This window comes from Heliangelus exortis, chromosome 3 (genome assembly GCF_036169615.1).
Source record: "Heliangelus exortis chromosome 3, bHelExo1.hap1, whole genome shotgun sequence".
NCBI lineage: Eukaryota > Metazoa > Chordata > Aves > Apodiformes > Trochilidae > Heliangelus > Heliangelus exortis.
The window spans coordinates 95,780,246-95,806,697 of record NC_092424.1 but is presented as its reverse complement, the minus strand read 5'-3'; the positions used below and the strand labels follow the sequence as shown (position 1 = coordinate 95,806,697).

The 26,452-nt window shown below is 36.9% G+C and overlaps 1 protein-coding gene across 1 annotated transcript in view; it reads right to left on the bottom strand.

The window, feature by feature from the left end:
- Positions 1-26,452, bottom strand: part of SNTG2 (syntrophin gamma 2) — a 139,997-nt gene that overhangs the window by 48,886 nt on the left and 64,659 nt on the right. The window contains exons 9-10 of the mRNA XM_071742457.1: positions 20,668-20,795; positions 6,714-6,843 (exon numbers count right to left, since the gene is read on the bottom strand). Of these exons, the coding sequence (XP_071598558.1) occupies positions 6,714-6,843; positions 20,668-20,795 (258 nt within the window). The remainder of the gene's footprint in view (positions 1-6,713; positions 6,844-20,667; positions 20,796-26,452) is intronic.

The following is a 26,452-nucleotide window of genomic DNA, read 5'->3' as shown; positions in this document are numbered from 1 at the left end:
CTATGATTCCAAGCAGACTGATGCCCAACCAGCCTCCAAGCAACAACCACCTTGAAGGACAAGCCTCCACATTCTTTGCCCACTACATCACTTCTAAACACAACTTTATGTGGTATGGACTATCTCTTCGGCCAGCACAGGTCAGCTATCCCAGATCCTTGCCCATCCTTCACGAGAATGTCAAAGTGAGAAAAAGTCTAAGCTCTGAGGCTGCACAAGCAACATTCAGCAACAGCCAAAAGACTGGTGTGTTATTATTGCTATTAGCCATGAACACAAAACAACACCATATGGCTGCTATGAGGAAAGTGATCTCCATCCCAGACACACCCACTGCACCTGTAAGAGTTCAACAGGCTTTGAGTTACACTAATGACAGGCATCATGATGTGTCAGGGTTTATCTGGACTTGTCTTGAATAGTCTGGAGCTGCTTTCTCAGCCATAAGATAAGCATCTAATGACCATGAGACTATTTCCTACATGGTTTTAGCCAAGTACAGCCATGGGATGGAATGATATAAACATATACAAAACGTACAGGTGCATGCATGTATATAAAATATAAAAAGTGTATATATGCACACACACTTGGAGATAATAGATGTTATTATTCTGTACAGAGTGAATTATCTATGACTGTGAACAAAATGGCCTAACAATAAAATGTAATGTGGAGGAGCACAAGATGACAGCAGAAGCTTTGACTACAGACACAGGATGACACCAAGGCTCAGAGCTGTAGGAACTCACCAGTCGGTCCTAACTCATTGTGGGACTTCAGGGCTCCTTCTCCCCTATATGCTCAATTTTGCAGCCTACTTGAATTGAATTGTGTTGTCAAATAGTGCAGGTGTGCTGCTGGATCAGACAGTTGGAAATGACTGGGGGCTCTGAGAATGAGGTGGCCAGACCTGCTTGGAGCCTGGACCCCTGCCAGGCCTGGCTTTGACTGGGTAGAGTGCTGGGAGAGCCTGCCAGCCCCCTTGCAGGGGCTGTGCCATTCTCCCCATCAGTTACCTACCACCCCAAAGGACGAATGGGGATCACCACAACAGAGGTGAGTCATGGCCACCAAACACAGGCATCTGCACCAAAGCACTGAAAAGGTCTGAGGATGGAGATGATGCAGTTTCCAAGAAGAATGGGTGTCCCCAGGAAGGTTCCTGGAAGCTCTCACACACAGCTCTGCCTACAGCAGCCTGTCCAGAGGTGGCCTGAAGCACTTAGGGAGGCTGAAGAGGTGGCAGAGCTTCCTGGTGCTCTCAGGGCCCTGGCAGTAACAAACCAGTAGGAACTCAAGAACCCCACTCTGTAACTTGGATAAAAACAAATTGGTGACATGTCCAGTGTGGCAGGGAGAAGGTGACCACACCAATCTGATTCAGTAATAAGAATCAACTTGAGTAGTTGTGCAGGACCACAGTGAAAAGGCAACTGAAATACTTTAATATCAGTAACAATCCCAACACACCCTGCTGTATTTAGCTCCAACCTTTCTCCAGTGCTTCAGAAACAAATACAGACACAAAGTGACTATGCAGAAGTCATGTTACACACAGAGTATTTCCCTGCAGGTGGCCAAAGACACACTGCATAATAAGATTACCATAATATAAAGTGTACAAATAAACAGCACTAGCAGGGATCCTGTTGCCTCTCATCCTCTTCAGCTGAAACAACTTAAGCTCCATATGTGACAGGAAGGAAATCTGTTACCCTACTTTTTTGTACTGTGTTCAGATGAACTGAGAAAATTATGTTATGAGACTGGACATGTAGTTTTTCTGCAGAATGAATGTAAAGTATAGTGAAAAGCATCCTCATGACCATTGGTAAGCTTCCCACTGGTAAGAGTAAGAGGGAAGAAGTCTTTGGACTCCACAGCTATTCACTGCACAGCCTTGGCTAATTCCCTATTCAAAGCAGGGACAGCTGCAGCCCTGACAAAACTTGGGAGAGAAAATATCTTCTGCATCATATTATGTCCCTATGTTCCTATGTCATGGGGGTGCAGAGAGAGAGGCAGGCACTCTCCACTTTACCTACCCCACATGTTCTGTTCAGGTCTCTACAGCGGGTGCAGAGAGACAGGAATACAACCACTATAAAATACATAGCACCCTGCTGGAAATTGCCTGAGCTTTCAGCACTGCAATACAGTAATAGGAGCTGGAATCAACAGGGGAACTGCAGCCTGGATCTGCAAAGACTGCAGGCAACTTGGAAAAGGAACTATTAAGTAATTGCAATTCTTATACTCTCTTCTAAATGAATACACATGGAGCAGGAACAGAAGAGGGTTGAGATGATTCAGAACTATCTATCTAGCACTAAATACCTTTCAGGCCAGGATTTATCTCACTTAACTTTGGTAAGCCAGAAAAGGTAAAAAGAGCTATATATATCTTTTTCCAGACAGCAGAGGGAGAAAATTATCTTAACAGACACTTTTTTTTTTTTTTTTCCTGGCTATAGGAAGATGCTAAATTTAGGTGATGTGTTTCTTACTTTTACAACCATTTGGACACCCAGTTTCTGACACACAGAATTTTGTTCCTATGTGTACCCCACATTCTGCTGTATAAAGAAACCAAGACCTTCCAGTCTTCTTTCTTTTTTTATATGCATGTTCAAAGCTCATATTTCTTAAGTGTATCCCTATTGAAAGAAAATTTTCACAGTACTGCTATATGGAGTATTACTTAGAAATATGTACACGTGAAGGCATAAAAGAAAAGGTTTACATACTATGACATACACAACTAAAAAAGCTGTCAAAGGCATACTATTATCCAGATTAATAACCTTGTTTTGATGCCAAATGTTAAGTTTCTACCATCCTTCAGTGAAATTGCTGCAATGATTTATAAAAATCATAAATAATTTTTTAAGTGGAAAAACTGCATTTTAGCTCATACTTGCTTATGAACTACTCAATTGTGAACATTTAAAAAAAAATAACACCACTAGAACATACCGGAGGAAAAAACCAAAAACCCTGAGAAAGTGATAAATGTAAGAAACAAGTCTCTATCATGTAAACAAGCTGGTAACATTGCCTTTAGGTGTTTCTACTGATTATGACCACATTACTGTTAACTGTTAAGTTTCAAAGGAAATAATTAAGATCCATGAGAAAAGCTGCACATGTTTAATAGCTGGTTGAAATGAGCAAAACAAAAAGAGAGAAATACCTATTATCTCCAGCACTGCATTGCCACTTCAGCCTACAAAGAAACCTCCAATTGAACCAATTAAGAACAGGAACAGTGAGATCTGTACAGGCAGATCAACTTTTTTCCTGTGCTTCTTGTCTCATCAAGGCAACTCTGCTGTGAGTTTCTGTTCTCCCATTCCCCTCAGCTTCTTTAACCTTTTTCTGTGCAAAGAGGTGTACAAAGAAATAAATCTGAGGTCCTGATTCATCACTATTTTCTTCTGACAAAGGGAAATGTGAAGTGCTTTGAGAACATTTTAGAAAATGATAGGGAAGTTTCACAGTTGCAGAAAAGTATGTGAAAAACAATAGGAACTGAGCAATGAATAATTTGGGGCAAGGGTCCTTAGAAAAAAAAAAGCAACCCATACTGCTTGTAAAGCTGACAGTTATTAGATATTCCAAGCTAACCAGACCAGACATATATTGGTACAGAGGGCTGAAAAGACACCTTTACATCTTTTCAATGTTTTAGTATTCCCCATGCTCGTCTGGCTTATAAGAACTATCTCCAGGCTAGTACCAACATCACTATCTCTCATTTATCAAGTAACACTTTCTAGATACACTAACATTCAGAGGTAGCATCCTCATGCAGTCATGACTTCTAACATCTTCACTACTAAAAGATAACTCCTCCTTTACACTTGATCCCCATAGACCTTTCCTTTGCAGAGAAGTTAGATGTTCCAGTACTTCAAAAGCCTAGTCTGAGATTTACACAAGTGGCACATTGTAGAAGAACTATTTTTGTACTGACTACATTAGGATTGTCTTCTGGCATCAGCAGGAGATTTAAAAAAGAGCTCCCAGTTGCTGAATAAGAGTGTACTAGGGAAAAATAGCAAAAGTGATACATGAAAAAGAGGGTGCACTGTAATAAAATATCTGTATCAGGAGCACTTTAAGAACTAAGATTCTAAAAGAAAATATTCAAAATAGTATGCAAACTTGTATGACAAGAGATATATATAAGAGTAGAATGAATAGGCATAGATGAAGAATGGCTAAGGTGCAGGGAGAGTTGCTGAGGTCAAGAAACAAGTATCAGCACAAACAAAATCTAAAAAATGTGTGTAAGTAAAAAGTGAACAATGGAAAGTACTGCTTAAATACTACGTAATAGATCAAGTCTGACATTCAATATGCCAACAAGGAGGTCCATTGTGACCACTGATCTAGCAATTAATTTAGGTACAGAGATAATGGTATAGGGCAGAATAGGAAATTAATAGTTCAAATATTTGGAAAAGCAACCGAACTTAGAGTCAGCAAAGACTCAAGAAATTATCCCATAAAATAAGGGATGGATTATCTGAAATAATCTCTGAACCAGCAGTGATTACCTTCAGGCATTCCTGCCAAATGGGGGAGACTCTACAGAAGCTGATATGTGCGGAAACAGGAAAGACCTCTGAGGAACTGCAGATCCATCCCCTAACGTCAATTTCAGAAGTCTGATAAGAGAACAATCATTTTTTGAAATTATAGTATTAAGGTAATAGTAAGAAGCATTCAAAACGGATTTTCAAGAAGCTTAATCCAAAGGTCTTGCTCCAAGCACTGTGGATGTCGAAGTTTGTATCCTCTGGCTGTCCAAAATCATAGAGTTCTCTCCAGCCTTCTTTTCCTGTATACTTCAGTTGCACTCTAGCCTCACAGTCCTGGTTTTAAAAAATGGTTTGCTATAAGAGGGATTCTCACTAACTACTACATCTCCTGTTCTGATGATCACTAACTAAAATAAAGCTCTGGTCACACCTTTCCAGTTGCACCACAGGCTGCACACCTGAGAAAACCTGTAAGGCAGTAAGTACTCGTTTCTCATGTGATCTGTATCTTACACAAAACACAGATTTATCATGGCTGTTGTTCTCAGACATTTCTCCAGGACAGCCACTTATACAAACACCAGATGAACTACTTTCTTTACAGAATTCAGTACAATATAGATAACAGAGATCAATGGAGGTCCTCTGTAAAATACTGTTTTCGCAACACAGTGAAGGTACCATGTCAGGACACACACTACTGTACAGAGTGCATTTGAAAAAAAAAAAAAAAAAAGAGACTAGAACTCTACAACTAATAAAATCTACTTGCATTTATAGCCACTTCTTATTATCTTATTCACCTGTATCCTTGGAGTGGCTTTTTATTCAGTGGATTTCTTCAGAAAGCGAAACAATTTGGCTTAGTATCTATGAACCGGAGCTGCTCAAAAAAATATTACCATACACTTGTTTTTTCTATTCACAGAGAAGGAATTATGAAATTTTATTAACAACTTTCATTTCTTTCTTAGAACTATCAGATAGTAATACCCTTTAAAGTATGTAATTCACTAAAGAGAAAACAGAGAATAATTATAAAGAATGCACCATAAGCAAAAATGTTTTATTTTTTTTCAGACATCACTTAAGCAACTGAATATTTAAAAAGAATTATTGTAATAAATGAACTATTGTGATTAAATGTGATTCCAAGTCACTTTGGAAGACCAGGAAAAAAAATCAGTTTATAATCTGTTTTGACCAAATAATTATGTTGAAATTCTATGTAAATTCTACACAAATTAATATGAAGAACTAAGCAACAATGAACCTGAAGTATATAATATAAACTAAAGCCATGCTACTAAATCATAATTTATGAAAAGTTACAGTCTAAGCACATCTAAAAAAAAAAAGAAAATTAAAAACCTGCACATGCAATTCTTCCAGAGACAACAGTCCTCTCATGTTTTCATCACTGATTTTTACCATTTAAAAAAACCTGAAATGTATGGTACTTTACTGAGCTCCCTATTTAACTTTATGATACATTCTAGACTCTTCAATAGTTTTCAGTTGTTCTGCCTTGGAATAGAATATGATGACCAAATAATATTTTTCTATTTCTTTAGGAATTATTTAATATTCCTGTTTCTAATAGCAAATGCTTAGAACGCTACCTATGAATTTACAGGAATAACTTGAAACAGAATAAGAATCTTTATACTTCTAGGGAGAAAGATGGAATAATATGATCTTAAATAATTCAACTCCTAGACAAGTTAGAGAGGTAAAAATACTGCCTCCCAATAAGCCTCCATAAGCCACACTTCACTAACTACAAAATTTCCACATGCCTACTTAAAAATCTAGAAATGCTAAATTCAAGCACATTTTAATTAAAAAATGAAATACCCAGTAATCTTTAAGGCTCTGTGAAATGACCAGAAAGGATAAATATTTTGCCTGACGAGTATCTTTAAAAAAAAAATAAAAATATACAGTCTGATTTTCTGTTCTATAATAACATTGCAAGTCTTGAAAACTTGATGCTTTTGACTGACCAAATAACTTCTCTTTCCTTTCTCTTTTTCATCCCCATACACATGCATTTGTATATTCTGAATTATTTTATATTAATGTGAATTATTTTCTACCCTTTGAAAAATAGAAATAATTTTACAATAGCACAGACAAGAAAATATGCAGAAAGTAACATACATTTTGAAGTGTCAAATCACTGATGTTAGTTGATATTGCTCTCAGCCAGTCAGCACTCTCCTGGGCTGTATAAAACTGAAGTATCCCAGTACTAACTCCATCGAGTGCCAGCACTTCAAATGCATTAGATCTGCAGTAAGAAGAAATATATCCATAAAGGAAGATATGTCAGTTTTCTGAAACTGCCCAGTATTTTCAGTGTTCAAGTGATTATTATACCTTTTGACAAGTTTTTATTCTTAACTGTACAGATCAAAAGAAAGGCAATAGAAGGAAGGATAATAATGGGCAGTACCAGGAGCAACACATACAGTAAGTATTTTGTACCAGAATATATTTGTGCTGATTTACTTCCTTTGAGTATACATGTTACGTTCATAATTACTGAACTTAAGGTATTGTATTCAGGAAGTATACATTACGTCTTTTTGAACAAACATAAAATTTTCTTAAGCCAAAATGACTATTTTCTTTATTGTATTTTGGTTTCATTTATTAGGAATGTATCAAGTTGCAAAGAGCTGCCTTTCCTAGCTTTAATTTATTGCATTACTATGCTTTTCTACAAAACATTCTAAGCAATGTCTCCCTTAAGCTCTTTTATGACATAGAAATTAAAAAAAAATGTATTTAGAAGTTTCTTGAAATAGTTTTTGAACACAGGGCTATTTCTCAAAAAAGCATTGACACCTGCTAATGCTTCTAAAAATCTTTCATACATTTACAGCAACTTAATTCTACAAACACTGATGCTTTCCTTACTATCTGCATTAAGTTAGGCACTGTGTCTGTACTTCTGAAATCCCCCTCCTTTTGGAAGCTTGTGGGATGTGCTTTTTATCTAACACTTTCCAATAGGAACAACATAAGTTCATTGAGTACTGGCATGGAAGTAGTACTCTGGTCTAAATGCAAAACTTATGACATCCACTAGAATCAGCAATTAAACTTCAAAAAGATGCATAGATTATTTAATGTAATGAGAATTTGATTTTAGTCATATACTATTGTGAAAGACAATTATAATTATCTAAATGAGTGTGCATGTTTGTTTTATATATAATATAAACAGCATCACTGCTATATTGACAAATTAGATATTTATATTATAGACATATAGATATTATGCTGGTAGTAACCTGAAAGAAAGCAAAGTACTGAATTAAGAATACTGCTCTATGAAGTTCATGACCTTTCCTGGGATCTGTGATCTAAAAGGAAGTCCTTCACTGCTTAATTTATGACAAATGACAACAAAAGTTTTCAAAATTATACATAGAGGTTAATAGGCAGTTACTCATTCATGGCTTACTGAAAAAGTTATTACCCTACATTTGCCATTTGTAGAGAGCTTGATGGTGAACATGAACACTGAACTCGATATACTTGCTAAGAAAGGTCACATAAAAGACTCATCACACATAATATTACCACAATTAAGTATCCTAATAGATATATAAACATTAGCTGATATGCATTACTGTTCAAAGAGCTGCAAAGTGTTGTTGTTACCAAAAATAACATTCTTGGTCCTCCACCACAGACTTCCAGAGGGCAGACTTTGGCCTGTTCAGGACACTGGTTGAGAGAATACCTTGGGAGTCAGTCCTATAGGACAAAGGGGTCCAGAAAGGCTGGATATTGTTCAAGAAGGAAACGTAAAAGCACAGGATTGAGCTGTCCCCATGTGCCCAACCTAAGACAAAATGGCAGGGAAGACAACCAGCCTAGCTGGATGGGGAACTTTTATTGGGAGTTAGGAAAAAAGGGAGAGGTTACCTCCTTTGGAAGAAGGGGCAGGCATGTGTACAGGGATCTAGTAAGGTCACATTAATAAAAAATTAGGAAGGCAAAAGCCCAGCTGGAGTTTAATCTGGCCACTGTCATAAGAGATAACAAAAAAACTTTTTACAAATTTATTATTAACAGAAAGAAAGCCACAGAGAATATCCATCCCTTTTGGATGAAGGAGGAAAAATTGCAACCAAGGATGAGAAAAAGACTGAGATACTTAATGACTTCTTTGACTCCATCTTTAATAGTCATATGAGCTATCTCCAGGGTATTCAGCCTCCTGAACTGGGCAATAAAGATAGAGAACAGCACAACCCCCCAGAATCCAGGAGGAAGCAGTTAACAATCTGCTATAGCACCCGGACACTCACAGGTATATGGGGACAGATGGAATTCACCTGAGAGTACTGAGGGAGGTGGCAGAGGAGCTCATGAGATGCATCTCCATCATTTACCAGCAGTCCTGGTTAACAGGGAAGGTCCCAGATGACTGGAGGTTTGCCAGTGTGTGACCCTTATCTACAAGAAGGGCTGAAAGGATGATCCAGGGAACCACAGATCTGTCAGCCTGACCTTAGTGCCTTGAAAAATTATGGAGAAGTTTAGCTTGAGTGCACCCACATAGCTAGTGGAGGACAGCTAAGGGATCAGACGCAGCAGGTATGGGTCCAGGAAAAGCAAGTCCTGCTTGACCAACCCGGTCTTGTTCTATGACCAGATGACCCACCTAGTGGATGAGAGAAATGCTGTGGACCTTATCTACCTGGACTTTAGTAAAGCCTTTGACACCATCACCCACAGCGTTCTCCAGAAACTTGTGGCTCATGGCATAGACAGGTGTACTCCTCACTGGCTTGAAAATGGGCTACAAGGCCAGGCCCAGAGAGTTGTAGTCAACAGGAGTTAAATTCATTTGGGTACTGCTCACCAGTGGTGTCCTTGCGGGCTCAGTTTTGAGGCCAGCCCTGTTCAGCATCTTCAGAAATGGTCTACATAGGGGATTGAGGGCTTCCTCAGTAAGTTTGCAGATGACACCAAGTTGGGTGGGAGTGTTAATCTGCTTGAGGGTAGGAAGGCTTTGCAGAAGGACCTGGACCGTTGGCTGGACCAGTGGCAGTGGTGCTACGAGGTTTTACAAGGCCAAGTACCAGGTCCTGCATGTTGGTCACAACAACCCCATGCAACACTACAAGCTTGGGGAGGAGTGGCTGGAAAGATGACAGGCAGAAAAGGACCTGGGGGTGCTGTCAACAGCCAGCTGAATATGAGTCAGAATTGGGCCCAGGGGGCCAAGAAGGCCAATGACATCCTGGCTTGTAACAGGAATAGTGTGGCCAGCAGGAGATGGGAAGTGATGGTGCCCCTGTACTCAGCACTGGTGAGGCTGCACCTTGAGCTCTGCCTGGAAAAAAATCCTATGAGGAGAGGCTGAGGGATAGACCCTATTGCTCTCTACAACTCCCTGTGGGGAGGTGTATGTTGGCTTCTTCTCTCAGGTGAATAATGGTAGGACTAGAAGAAATGACCTGAAGTTGTACCACAGAAGTTCAGACTAGATATTAAGAAGAATTCCTTTACTGAGAGAATAGTTAGGCATTGGAATGGACTGCCCAGGGAGGTGGTGGAATCACTATCCTTGGAAGTATTTAAAAATTGTGTAGATGAGGCACTTCAGGACATGCTCTAAAGATAGCCATGGTGCTACAGATACTAATAAATATAGTTTACTTATCGGGGGATGCGTGGTGATCTTGAAGGTCTTTTCCATCCATGACAATTCTGTGATCCTGTGACTTAAATTTTTAATGTCTGATTCCCCTGTTTGCCTTTAATGCTAGAATTATCATGGTAACTACTAAAACCTGACAGCAATGGTATAATTCTGTGTCCCATTCATTTTAGTGTATCTGTTTCACCACTTCAGAAAGAAAGAAAACCAAATACTTCAAGTAAACCAAATGAAATACTCACTTCTTATGCATACTGTTCCTCTTACCTAAGGCTTGGAAAAATATCCCAACAGTGTTGTAATGATATAACTTATGGTCTCATTTCTCCAACATCTCCCTGAGACAATGAGGATCCACTGATACACAGTGGAGTGTAGAAACAGAATTTATTTGGTGCTGTGCAGAGAAGACATACACAACCCCTAACTTAGATAGCAAATTCAAATACCAAAACTAAGATCCTAGAATCTCTAAGCAGAGATGACAATCTAGAGCATTTAACAGACCTGTGAAACAGTATGTGCTCTTCACAATAACTACAGGGTCTGTAGATACTAACTCAGCTTCAATAAATGTATGAAGACATGCAATGAGAATGCATCATCCAAGTGGCACCAAGATATGTGAGGGGCTGATGACAGAAGGGAACTCCTATGCTAACAATTATTGCAATCAACACAAGCAATTAAAAACCAAAAAAAGTCTTCAGAGGCAATGTCAGTGGCTTCAGTCTCCAATGCAATGCACAAATGTCTCTAGGAATTCTTTGGCATATTTGAGTCGACTAACAGAATCTATATTTGGATAATCTATATTTATATAATAATTAGTGGCAACAATACTGCCACTATAATTCCAGCTCAGGTTCAGGTTCAAGCTCTATAAAGCTTTTGACAAGAGGAGTCTAAAGCTCATGACAACAAATCTCTGTCCTAGAACCATAGAATGGTTTGGGTTGAAAGGGACCTTAAAAGTCTTGTTCCAGCCTCCTTGTTATGGGCAGGGACACCTCCGACCAGACCAGATTGGTCAAAGCCCCATCCAACCTGGCCTTGAACACTTCCAGTGAGGGGGTCATGACCCCCTCAATCATCAATGTCATTATGCTTAAATTACACGTAAAGTATTACTTCTTCAAGATCTGAAATTTTCCATGATAAAAATAACCAATTTATACTGTCTAAAGATATGTTGGTTAGGGAAAAGTAGATGTTCACATGCTTGACTTACACATGGTAATATGGTAGATTTATTTGAAATCTAAACACCCTCTACTATCAGAATAAAAAGCAATAAAGCTTGATCATATATTTATAATTATCATTATTACTGAAATCATAATGCAAATAATTTTCCCCACAACAGTCAACTGAAAATATGTATTTCTTGAACACATAGGCATTTTGTAAAATAACAGCTATAAAGCTAAGTAATGGGCAATATAGACTTCAACATATTGCTCCAGATTATTTTTTTCTTTTTTTCAGTGTCAAAGTCAGTGGGAAGCAAGCAGGTCAACTGCAGAAACCCAAGGCTATTAATCCTGAGGCAGTTATTGAAGACGTTTTGGGGTAGAATCATGCTGAGCTAATCCTGGTAGATTAGAATTTAGTATACTGTCAGCAAGCAGTGGAAAAGACAAAGTCTCAGCTTTTCCAGAAACATACAAAACAAAAAGCAATAATACTTTGAACTCTGTGGTTAATACAAACAATTCTCTGAGGGTAATAATCTGTTTACCTTTTAGGGGGGACAGGATTTATTTTGGCTTTTCTTCTCTGTATTGGCAAGATGCCATGGTATCATCTACCATTTTGTCTTCTAAGGGATGTTATTTACTAGAGTAATGGAGACTGAATAGGTGTCACATAAATTTTCCAGAGCAACATATAATCTTTGAGGGAAAGAGGAAATGGGTCCTGAATACAAGCATCTTGAAAAGAATAGAAGTGCTTCATTTTTGCCTGTGCACTTACTTAGCTGCAGCACAGATTATAAAATAATAGCTAAATATCTTGAAGATGAAGATTCAAAAAATAAAGTTGCTCACTCTCCTTATGTTGGCTTCATGCTACTGAACAGAATTAAAGGGATGTATTTAAGCATGCTGCCCTAGAGTGCAAAAAAACAGTTAGTTCCTTAGTTTTAATGTCAATGATTTTTTGATGGACTTCTAGAATGTCATTAAAAAATAAAAAATAATGTATAATTTCTAGGCAAAACATTTTGCATCACTTCTCAAATAAGGAACAGGTACTAAAGCATTCTTGATCTCTAAGAATCAGTATTCAGTGCTGATCTTTTATTCTAACTCTGTGACACAGCTCTTAGCTTCTTTTTTCCTGCCTATACGTTGGGGTTTTTTCTGATTTAGAAGCTTAATAGAGCCAAGGATAAGTTACTCTCTTATTGTGGAGAGAACTGCAGAATGCCTAGCCACTTTTAGAGTACCTTTCTCTTTAGTCTGTTGAGCAGACCTTATTCTGTAGTCTGCATTTACCTGACTACTTGAAGTTATTTCCAGAATGTCTTGCTGCTTGAGAAGAACTGTGGCAAACATACTGGAAAGAATTTAATTTAACGATGCTTTGAAAGGTAAACACGCATAGCAGTCTTCATGCAGTCTTTCAAAAACTGTACATAGCACATTTTTTAAAAAAAATCCAAGGACTTCGTGGCTTATTCTTTCTAAATTTCACCTGAACAATTTAGCAAAAAACAATAAATTGTCCTATGTCTCATATTCCTAAAGACATAATGTTGTGTTCTCTGGAGTGCTCCAAAGATCAGCAAATCAGTACAAGTGTTACAAAATGGACTACCACTAAGGCAGATGCCAAGATCGTTTTAGTACTTTTTAACTATAGCAAAAAAATGCACACGTGTTAGAAATCACCAACATTGCCTACACTGAAATATATCAATTGCATTACAAGTTATCAGGTCTAAAAGCCATTGAAAACTAATCTCACTTTCCAACTCTATGCAGAATGGGAAAATAAAAGAAGTTGAAATTCCTTAAGTGCCAAACCCTAGCTGCCAAATCCCAAAGTGAAAGTACAACACTTTTTGAGAAAACAGAAACTTTGCAACAGAAAATTCTGTTTTAATTTGAATAACCAGAATTATACATAGAATCTAGCTAGGGTCTTAGCACTGTTTTTATAAAGGTGTTAATGCTTCTGAAAAGTCTTTCTCTTTGTATACTCTAAAATATTTTCTCCTTTATACATCTTCAGAATAGTGGTGTTTAAGAGCTATTCTTTGCCTAACTACTCTACCCAGCCTTTGTCTTCCTCTGCTGCCATCTACCAAAAAGGTCGACTATGGTCCCATGAAAAACTATTTTACAGAGTTATTTTTGTTGAAGTAACAATCCTTAAGGTCACCCCCTGCACTTTGTACTGTTGTGTTGCATCTCACTCCCAATGGAAAATCTTCATAACACGCTGTGCTCCTCTTCTGTACTCATGACACTGATTCTGTGTCACCAATGATTTTAATTAGTGTACTTTTTCTGCATCATCAAATAGCTCTTAATGCATATGATTAATAATATCCCTCCAAAACTATACTTTATTTTTCATCTTACCATTTCTCAGATATTAATCTCTCTGTCCCCATTTCCCACCGTATTGCTACCTTTCAGGTACATACTTGTTCTTAACTTCATGTTCAACATAATCCTTACTGAAAACTGGAAGCAAGTACTCATTCAGGGTTTTTTAACAGAGAGGCTGTGTTGAATTCCTGTACCTTTCTCAAAATCATTTATTTCACTTCTTAACTTCCAATGTATTTAAGCTAATTAAAGGCATGTTGTTAATTCACCAAAAGGTTAAAAGGTAAAATAGAAGATTCTGCTAAGAAACAAAAAAGGCAATTGAAAACAAACCAAAAAAAGAACCCAGACAATTTAAAAAAAATCATACAATATTCTGTGCTAATTGCACTGACCAGAATATCAAGAAATAGAAAATAAGACCAAAATCTATGTCAGTTATTTTGTAATTGGGATCATAGCAGCATGGGCTGATAGCTACTGGGCCTGAATTACTTCCAGTCCACTCATTTCTTCAATCTCCACCTTCCAAAGAAGCATTCATTTATTTTTTCTGTCTTTAAATTGAGAATCATGAACACAGTGCTCAAGAGGTTATAGACATTGTAGAATTTAAATCTTCAATTGATCCAGCAAATACAAATTATTATATAGTATTTTCAGTATCTTTAGTAAGGACTGAAAATACTTAGCTATACATTTTTCCAATTATGGATTTAAATGTTATGTAAGAAAAATGAAATATTACAATAGAATTAACTACATTCTCTTTTATTGGTCTATTTATCTTTAGTTTTCTATTTCTAAAATCAAAATAATTGAAATTATGCCATGAACTACAAATTCCTTTGCATGAGAAATACCAATCTCACTATTTCACTGTTAAACTTACACTACATCAACTGACCAATTCTATCTTCAGTTTATTAGTCAAATAAAGTCATTACCAGCTAGCAATTAAGAGTATTCAGATGAACAGATATTTCATTACATATATATTACTTTACCTCTTACAGAGAAAAATGACATTGATGGGTGGTGTAGAATGATAAATAGTGCTATGATATAAAGGCAAGTGAATAAAGCAGTTACTGAATTAATAACTAATAAAAACCACTAACCAGCATGCTGCATAGAAATATTCAAATGGACTCCAACCACATCAGCACTATGAAATACCCTAATTAAAGGTGATTTCGGTCATTAATACGATGTTACTCTTCTGAAGATACAACTGGAAAGATCTTGCATTGAGAAGACAAAGGATATCTACTACATTTCATACCTTTCCTTTAAAATCATCAGGGGGATTTTTTACTTTTGTTTTGTGATATGACAAACAGATTTCACACTCCTACTTGGCAGTATTTTCATTCCTCTTGTATATGAAAGGAAAAATATTATCTTGTTCTCTCTTGTTTCTCTTAATAACTATGGTAATGACAGAATCAAAAAACTATGAAAAATACACTCCTGTGCCATTAGCCACTAGTCTTAAGACTTCTCGGGAAAAAAGAATTTAATTCAAATTATTTGAAAAGTTAAAGGTAAGTTCTTTCTCTTACAGTGGAAAAAAGTAACAATGACATAGACACAGACGTTTCTGGCCATCTTATGATATAAGAGCTAAGTGTATGACCTTTCTTGCCAATGTTAATAGAAAACTCAAATGGAGTACTGTGAGGTTCCAGCCCTCAGGGCCTATTCTGGAAGTGCTGTCAAAACATCATTGTAAGCCCTCAAACAAAAGTACTGCTAAAGGACTGCCTGGTGCCTATGGAAATAACAGACTGCATAGGGCCTTGGGCCTGCATATGGAAATGACAGAGAGAATGGAGGAGCTGAAGGGGCAGAGGTCAACCCCAGTTGCTCATGTCTCATCCTTGCAAAACAATAGTTTAAGCAGAACAGGCATATAAAACAGGGATCAGTGATAGTGGGCATTGGGAGCTTCTCTGACACCCATCCTCCTCCACTAGCTGGCCCAACGCTGGATCCAGGACCAGTGAATTTCTGTTATCTATTTCTCTAAATTTCCTACTCCTGTTCTCATTCACTCTCTTTTCCTTGCTAAAATTGTAAGGCCTACCATAATTTTTCCCAGGTTGCACAGCTTAAATATACATCTATTGTGACTTTTGTAATAAAAAAAAAATCAGCCCGAGTATATATTTTTATGAGTTATTTCTTCTATAGTTCTAATTAAAACTATTGTTCAAATTCAAACCTTAAGTGTCGCCTTCACCTTAATCCAATCAAACAGTATCTGAAGGTGAACACCCCCTCAGACCATAACATTTTCCTCAGTCTCTCTGGAAGGGCCAGGTCTCAGATTAAGTTGGATGCAGCTGGGGTCCAACTTGCATACCCCTGAGCTGCCCTGTCCAGGTTGTGGCTGAGTACTGAAGAATTAAAACTGCATAGTTTAACTACAAAATAATATTGCCCAATCTGATTAGAATAGACTAGATTTGACCTGAACCACATTAAAAGTATACTGCAGTCTAAAAGACAGCTCTAGATACATAACATGCCTTTAATTGAAAAATGGTCAAAAAATCTGAGCAAGATGCTGACATCTCATACGCTGTCATACTTTCTATTTTTAAAAATAAATCCAACAAAAAGATATCCTTTGGCAACATACCAGACTCTGTTTGACCTTACAACAATCTTTTCTGTTGTTCCTAAGGTTATATAGAACTCAGAGCTTGTTTAAACCATCAAAAAAAAAAAAAAAAAAAAAAAATCCCAACCAACCAAACGAACTAAAAAAACCCCAAAACCCACCAATTTTGAATATGATAGAGAAAAAAAGCAAATGAGGTCAGAGGGGCCATCCTGAGTGGCTGCCAAGAGCACACCACACTAGCAGGAATCATAGAATTGTTTCAGTTGGAAGGGACCCTAAAGATCATTCAGTTCCAACCCCCTGTCAATGAACAGGGTCCCCCTCCATTAGACTAGGTTGCTCATACAATTTGGCCTTGGAACACTTCCAGGGATGGGACATCCACATCTTCTCTGGGTAACTGTTACAGTGTCTCAACACCCTCATAGTGAAGAATTTCTTCCTAATACCTAATTTCCTTCTCCAGGCTGAACAAACTCATCTCTCTCCACCTGTGTTCATAGAAGAGCTGCTCCAGTTTTCTGATCATCTTTGTGGCCCTCCTCTGGACTTGCTCCATCGACTTCATGTCCTTCTTATGTTGGAGATTCCAGAACTGGACACAGTGCTCCAGGTGGAGTCTCACAAAAGCAGAGTGGAGAGTAGAACCGCCTCCTCCCTTGACCTGCTGCCACACTTCCTTTGATGCAGCCCAGGATACAGGTGGTTTTCTCAGCTGTGCACATTGCTGGCTCATGCTGGGCATCTCATCAACCAACACCCTCAAATCTGTTTCCTCAGGGCTGCTCCACCCAGACTATATTTGTGCTTGGGATTGCCCAAGCAGTTGGACTAAAAGATACTATATACAATGCACAACACTATATATTAAAACAGCCACTGTGTGATTGATTTAAGTCAGAAAAGCATGCCAACTCTGCTGTAGTCAATTGTAAGAATTTCACAGATGAAAAATCTTGAAGATTGAAGAAAGCAGTGTGCATTACATGTGAGTGGATAGACAGCAAAATAATCATATAGCCTTCAATACCCTTTCCTAAGCTGTAACACTTCGCACAGTTAGAGGGGCTAAAAGAGATAATTTTGATGGAATGATACAGACCTCTCTGAATTTAATTCAGATGGAGTGGTGGAAAAGGCCTTTCCTACAGTCCATCTACCTGAAAAGAAGGCCCACAGCTGTGTATGTGAAACTACAGAAGATCCAGTACTTCAACAACAGACTAAAAAGTAATAGGGCTTTTCTAGTGGCTGTGCACCTTCTCAAGAACAACTGACTTAGAGGATAATCTATAATGTAGCATAGCAACAAAAGAAAACTAGAACAAAGAACAGAAGGAAGAGAAACAGATACAAGGATGACATATAGATTCATGGGCTCATTTAATACTGAACAAGCAGGCATACTCTCTACCAACGAGTGCAAATAAGCTCTAAGTAAATATTCAGAGAATGGTAAAATTAGAAAATTAGAAAGATCCATTACACATTCAGGGAATCATCATGGACTCATACAAATGACTTTAGACTGAGGACTAATATGTGACAGAGAGCAGAGGTCTGCAGATATGGCTGAAAGGAGGATTGTTACCTAGACTGATGTCACCATTTATACTTGTAATTTCTTGTAGGTTTTACTTCATACACAGCAGACACATGGTTTTAGAGAGCAATTTCTTATGACAAATTTTGGAATTTATGCTTATATGAACATGGGTAAATGTAAAAGAAAGGATACAAGTGGGATAACAACTAGAATATATACATGTATTTCAGAGGAGAAGAGAATGAGACGAGTAGTCTGGTATCCCTCAGGCAAAAATAAACACCTTCAGTAAGAACATGGAAAACATCTGCAGTTAATCTGAAGGTGGTATTCCTTAATGCTCATGTAGATAGATATTCTGGCTGGTTTACCAAAACAAGCATTTAGTAGAAACTGAAGTATAATGGGATGGTGACAGGCTTTATGGAATGATTTCATCTTCCTTTATAGAGTGTTTATATGAAAAAGAGAAAAAAAAAAAACAGAAAACACAGTAATGCAGGAGTGTATTATATATGGGACTAAGATGCATCATAAAACAATATGTCTCTCCAAGACAGAAACTGAATGCACTAAGCTCCTCAGTCCTGGGAAGAAAAATGTATCTATGATGGGTTGATCCTGGGTGAGCAGCTAAGCATCCACACTATCACTCGCTCCCCCACTCATCTCCCTCAGGACAACAGAGAGAATTGGAAAAGAAAGAAAACTGATGGTTTTAAAAATATATAGTTTAGGAAGCAAAGGCAAGAGAAAAAACCAAACAAACAAAAGAAAAGAAAAAAAAACCAACAAGCAACAAACACTAAACCAAAAACCAACCAACCAAAAAAAAAAAAACCAACCTCCAAGCCCGCCCAAAAAACTCAACAAAACAACCCACCACAAAACACACGATGCAATGGCAACCACTTGTCACCTCCCACAAGCAGAATGATGCCCAGACAGTCTCCAAGCAATGGAAAGCAACCCCCAAGACCCCTCTTCTCAGTTTGTTGTTGTTGAGTTGTTACAGGGCATGGAATACCCCTCAGGTCAACTTCAGTCTGCTGCCCAGGTCATGTACTCTTACAATATCTTGCCTACCCCCAGCCTACTCATTGAGTGGGAGCAGAGTGGGAAAAAGATAAAGCCTTGATGGTGTGAAAGCCCTGCTCAGTACCAAAGCAAACACTGATGTGTTATTAACAATTTTTTAGTCTCAAACTGAAACTCAGCATGACATGTAGCGCAATATCAGGTGTTTTACTTCAAAGAATTATCAAAATACATATGCTACTCTTTTGGGAACTAGAATCCAATTGCTCCATCTAATTTTGCACAGAACATAAGTGAAACTGCTTCAAACTGACAGGATTAACTCAGGGATCTAAATATTCTAACTTTTTTCACTTACCCTTTAAATTTAAGAACACTGATCATAACTTGATGAGTTGATGTCTAAAAGTACATACAGAGATTGGTTCACCTAAGTCACAGAAGAATATTTAAGCTTTGAATGGTTGTAGATCTGTAATAGATTGGGAAGGGTTGGACCACATGAACTGGTCAGTTGAAACAGGAAGGAAGAAAGTGGTGGAGGAAGTGACAACTGACTAAATAAAATAGAAATAATAATGTGAAAGACTGTGGAAGAACCTAAAACTTTTCTGAACAATTCGTTACTATTCAACACTAAGTCTGGTAGAGGAGTTGACAACATTTCTAAATGAAAAGCAGCATAGCTGTCCTACTAGCAAATGACGTTTTTTCAGGCAATAGATGTGGCACAGGTGAAGAAACATATACACAGGAGTTTCTGGTACCTCCTGGTAGCAGGTGACCTATGTAATTGATGATTAAACAGAGATTCCAATTCTCTCATTAAAAAGAATTAGAAATAAATAAATACAGAGAAACCCGTAAAGAAAATGGAATATGACCAAAAATTAGCTCCTGTTTGAATATATATGGAGAACTGTACACTACTTGGACCACAACTATTTGTAGATTTCAGGCAGTCGTACCACATGGAATGGTTTGCAGAACATGTGACATGCTAAACTAAACTGATCTCAAGTACCTTATCTATGGAAGATTTCTTAGACTACATTTTTGCTTTTACCTTTCCTGAAGTCCAGGACATAAACCTCTAACATACTATTCCATAGCTAGTTTATGAACCTTTACTTAGGTCTTTGAGATGCAAAAATATTCTACAACGAAAAATATAGTATTTTGTACCATATCATGTTTCTTTTTAATATGAGTTTCTATATGACAATGACATGCACCATAGTATGATGATTGTGCACTGTTATCATTTGTAAAGAAAAAGTAGAGTTAATCAGCAATTTATGAATTTGGAAATATGCAAATCTACTATTAGAGATACAGAATGAAATGTTGTATCTTTAAAAATTAATTCAAGTCACACTTTATATCTGTACTAGCTGCTGATGCTATCTGAATTTCCAAGATACATATTATAAATGATTATAGAAACATATTTGTGAGAGCTATATTTATTGTCCTTTTTTATTTTATTTTTTGCAATCACCATGCATGACATTAACCTGTAGAGAATATCGACTGCATAGTTTTTAAAGACTTTCATATCTCCACTCAAAGAAATCTGATATAGCCAACATTCAACAGCAACATATTAGGAATAGCTCACTAGCCCCGTGCTTTCCTTTTAAATTACAAACCTTAATTTGTCTGTTCCAGCTTTGTACCTTGAGATTCGAGCCATTGACAGAGGAACTGATAAGGTGTCCAGCCAGCGCTTCTCGTATTTTGGTTCATTAGCTATGGGAGAAGAAGGTGACGATGGAGCCTGTGCAGAATAAATCAGAATCAGTAAGTGCAGTTTATCAGACAATATATTAAAAAAACTCATGAATATGTGTATCTGGCTCTGCTTCTCTCAGGAGTGAACAATCATAGCAATAAAGCTATTCAAGACACTTAGGATTTACTAAAGAGAAGTAATAATGTTGAAAGGAATGTTAGATATCTTCAAATGCTTCTGACTTAAATTCATACCTATATTTTATTGATATCCATATATGTGTGTGTTTCTTAATATTCGTAATTGTCAATGAAAAGGAAATTGGTTTTAGTCATAAATGTCCTAAATTTTCTCTAAATGCAACAAAAAAAGACAGTCGTCATTTAAAATAATTTGGTTGGTGCAATTCTTCGACATGTATCAAAAAATAATCAGCAAAAAAGACAAACAGTATCCTAATATGCTAGAGAATACTGGTTTCTTATTTGTGCATTGTGATTTTTATCCATAATTTTATCTAATAATAGATTCAAAATTCTTATTTCTGTGTTATCAGTATCTATATAGGGACTCATGAACTTTGAAATTTCATCTTTGAAGTTTTCCTTTAAATGCTTCTACAAGAAAGGCAAGAGTAGTGAAAATATACAATTTTTAAATCTACTCAATGTTACTACAATACACAAAAGAAAACCTTAAATTGCATCAATGCAAATGTAAATTAAGTTAGGGAAATTACCCTGGATATACAGCTGTTGATAAAAGGGTTTACTCACACCCAACACAAAGCTTATATACAGACAGGTCAGCTGCTTATACACATAGCTTCTTATGCATCACAACTAAATAGTGCATGAAAGCACCAAGAATGAAACACAGTAAAAAGAAATTTTAAAAGTTGTCACAGAACTACTAGCACTTAAACATTCAAGAAACTGCAGAGAAATAGATAACTTAGTCAATATAAACTTGCAGAGTATGCCGTTTCATCCTTCTAAAATAATCCAGAGTTTTACACCATTGTATTTGACTGTTGACTGAAAGTACAGAGCTCTGCCCAAATTGTCAAAAAAGATAACTGGTTTTATTTGATTCCAAAATAGTATTTAAAGGCAAAAATTTATTACATTAGAAAATGCTGGGAAACACTGCTCAGAGTACCAATCCAGATTTATGACCATGTTTATGAGTTTTAAAAAACGCTTATTAAATAAACAATAGTGTGAGCCAGGAGTTTCTTGCAGAATGCATCAAAATGAAAAATTGAAAGTTTTTATTGGACCTTATATCTCCACACCACCATGACAGGAACATTTCACTCTTTTAATTAAAAAGATAGCAATGCAATTTACAGAGAGAGACAGCTGAGAAAGATTCAGAGTCACAGATATTTAGGTCAAAGTTAGATATTAGTGCAGTTTCTGAAACAAAACAGTGTCCCAGGTTACACAGCAAACTTACCAGCAGAGAAAGGAGCTGAAAGCTGGCTATTTTCACGAGCTGTAAATATTCAGAGCAGTATTCACTAAAGCACTACAAAATTCACTACAAAATGACCTGACTTCAGCTCTGTTACGATCAGGTGTTCAAAAGCTATAAAACTTACTCAAAATAGACAGCATTCAGGGAACTGTTCTATTTCTCTTCCTTACTCACAAGGATTTAAGGCTAATTTTCTCCCCAAAACTCCTTCTTGCAGTCAGCAAAGGCTGATCTTTCTATTTACCTCTCTGAATAAATTTTAAATAGTGTGGTTTACATTCTAACGGAACAATTGACAGTTAGTAATTGCGAAACACTTTTCTAGTAAATGAAAAATCTGTAATAAAATTGCCAGATTTGGTAAGACTGAAGAATCTTTTAGACTGCAGTCTCTAGGGAAAGGGATTTCATTTAGGGTATTTGCAATACAGGTCTCAGCTGATTGAGATCTTCTGGTGTTGTTGCAGTATTACTATTTCATAATCAAGTCCATAGACTAATTCTATTTCATAAAATAAGGTACAGAGTGTCTCCAAAGCTTACTCTAAATTTAATAAAATCAGAGTGAAGAATCTGATGCATATTTTAGAATTCTGTACAAATTAAAATAATTGACAGAACAACATGCAATCTGAGGTTGAAAATTATCACCTTAATCTAATGTGCCTGTCTGGAAATGGAAGCATCTAAGAATAAAGCAGAACTTTGCTTATTATGCTCAAATGCAATTTGTTTGAACATGATAACTGAATTTAAATCCAAGAATCAGAAAATAAAGGAACATAAAAATTCTGGAAGCATGTTCACCTAGTGTTCTCATCCACCCAAGTCTCAAGATACAGAAAATATCTATACAATTTAAACATAAAAACCTGTCTTTTTCTTGTGAACTATTAGCTGTACTTCTTTTAGCAAGCTGTTGAATAATACTGACATTGAAGCCAATTTAAGAGTATTTGACAGCAAAAAATTCATGGAGAGTTCAGTGGCAATTTAGTGTTTCCTTTTGATCCCTTATACTTCAATCAAATGCTTTAGAATTATACTACAATAAAGAAAAAACATGCCAAGGAAGTAAGAATAAGAATTTCAGAAAAGTTACATCACAGCTATTCATTATATGCATGAACCAAAGGGGAAAAAAACAGCCCAAATTACTTGGTCAAAATCTATTAAGCCCAAAATTATGATACTACGCTATAGAAATATTCCTGCCAAAATGGGATACTTTTAAAACTGAGGTAAAATTCTAAAGAAAATGTGGCTTCTCAAGACAAATCCTCTGTTTTGATTTTTGCAAATCATACTGGAAAGATTAATTCTCCCCTGTCCCTCAATTCTGGAATACTCATGCCTGCAGAAACCCTACTGCAATACCTGAACATGAAATACCAAGAATAGGGAAAGGATACAAAGGGGTTAAACTGGTCAGTTTTAAACATCTGTTTCTTACTAAGCCATATTCTACTACCCAGCTTATGGTAAAACAGAAAGTTGGACTAGTCCCTCTATCTTAAGGACAAAAGAGGGCATAGATATGGCCACAACACCATTGCACAGAAAAAGATATTACTATAGGATCAGCAGTTAATTTTGTTTAGTTTGCCCCATTAGTTCCCAATGCTGCAATATATGACAGATCCTTTAATGTATCCTTTTCTAAACAGATGGATAAAAATAATGAACTGGGGAAGAAGCAAGCCAATGCAATGTTTGCAAACAGGGGTCACACCTCACAAATCTCTTAGAGTTGACCAAATCTGTTACTTCACATGGGAGAACCAATTGCTAAGGTGTACTTGGGTTTCTTAATTAATTTCTGTGAAATAAGACTAAATCCTCACACAGCTTAACATTTGGCTAAAACATAGCAAGCAAAACACAGCACTTAAGCACCAGTTTTCACTGTGGAGGCACTATCAGTGGACTCCCAAAATTATGTATGCAGTTCAGCATATTAATTAATGATCTGGAGAAAATGGTGAACACCAGACTGAACAAGTTTATTACACACAACAAGTAATAGAGAGAGAAAAAGCCAAACTGCAAGTAACTGCAGAAGAACCTCATGATACTAAATAACTGAGAGACAAAAGGACTGCTAATAGATAAATGTATAGTTTGAACATGAGGAAAGAAAATATTAACTTGCCCCACACTGTAATGGGATATGAACAGGCAACTAACACTCAAAAAATAAGATTTCGTTGTTGTGGGGAAAGCAGATGTTGAAAGAAATGGAACCGTTTTCACGCAAAAAATTATTAGTCTGGAAATTAAGCAGCTAAGGGAATTGCATGACAAAGGTACATAAAAAATAAGTAAGAGAAAAGGGGATTAGGAAACAGTGGTTCACTTGCCCTTTTGATATAAAAAGCAGGAAGTAAAAGGCAGTAGGATCAAAATAAAGAATGTATTCTTCCATAAAACAAACTCTGTCTCAGAGAGCCTGTGTGCCAGAAATCATTGGAGGTGCAGAAAATACACTCCATAAATAATTTTACATATTTCCTCTGTTCTTGTTTCTCTTGAAGATATGTGCTGAGGACAAGCTGTTTTGCTAAATGGTCCTTTGGTCTGACCCAGTGTACTGAGCTGGCTGACCTTCAAGCCTTCTGTCTACTAAACAGCTGCTGCTGCTCACATCAAAAACTTTACATCATTCCTTCAAACTACTTAAAAATTTGGCTGTTTAGAGATCAGCTGGGCAATCCTCTTTTATCCTCTCGTTCTTTTCACACCTTTGGCTTTATGCTGAGACTGCCAACAAAGCTGCCAACTAATGTCAATTTGTTTTTAACACCTGTCCATTAAGAAATGGATTGAACACAAAAATCTCATTTTTGACAGAACACTGAACAAGAATCAGGTTGTAATGACACTTAATCACTACCCACCTGGGACAGCTGTGTACTGTTGACCTGAAGGAGGGTCTGATTCTCTGTCCTACAAGCAATCACTGACCTATGAAGGACAATGTAGGCGAGCGCTCTGCTGCTTTTTTAAACCATTATGTAATAACTCATTACAGGGCCACCAAAAGTCTTCCCACAAGTAGGAGGGTCCAGAAAATCCTCTGTAAAGTGGGAGACCTAATCAGACATGACTCTACAGTTAGGATTCCACTAGGGATATAGCAAGGAAGGTAAAAGATATCATCTGGCTGAGACTGGCAGTTTTTGATCTTTTTGTGACATAGGATTTGCAGAGCTTGGGAAACTCAGTTATTTTACCTTACTTTTTTTTCCCCAGCTGTCAGTGATTCCAAATCTTTGCAAGAAAAATGTCATGTCCTCAGAGGAAACATTTCTGAATCCTCTCTAGTATTTAATTTTCAATTTATGCTAGAGCTGTGCCTTAAAGGCATGCACAGTCATATTTTAGATTGAAATAACACTCCTGCTTTTTACATGGGCTTTGGGTAGGTTGAAGCTGGGTTAATTCTGTTTTGGAGTCAGAAAGACTTGGGGCCATGGTACTCAGGATGCTTAAGCTTGCTCTTAAGCACATCATTCGCCTCATATAACAAATACTCTCTGGTTTGGAGAAAAGCCCCTTTCCAAGTCTTCATAGTGAATGAAGATGAAGGATTATAATTGGAGTAGCAGCAAACCTGTTGTAAACATTCTCATACCACAATCAAGCATAGAGACAACAATAATTGGTACAGTTTCTTGTGACAGGACTGAACTAATTAGCATAAATATTTTTTTCTCTTGAAGGAAGCTAGGTTTTTGCTTTGCTACCACAATGCTTTGCTGCTTTCACAAGTTTTGAGAAATAAAGAGAGTAAAGGAGAACCTCTTTCCAATATCCTAAAACTTTTAACTGTAAATCCAGAGAGTGCAAATGATTTCAGATTCACATTGTGGTCTGTAAGAGTCTGATTTTATACCAAATCCTTCTGTAATTTTTTGCTAAGTTACATATTTGAGGGCTTCAAAAGACTGGTAAGATATATACTTGTGAAATTAACTTTCAGCTCATTGATATGAATTATATTAATAAATTTAATTAACTGATGTTTTTGCGGAGATTGAAAGGCAAAACAATCTAAAGGTAAATAAAGAAAAATCAAGCCTGCCACTCAGTCGGAAAACATATAACCCAAATCTTGTGCCTGCGTCTTGCCTCCTGCAAGATCTTTACTGATCATTTGGAATTCAACAATTTTTCTTTTGAACAATTAATTCTTTCAAAGTTAATTATTAGTACTGAGC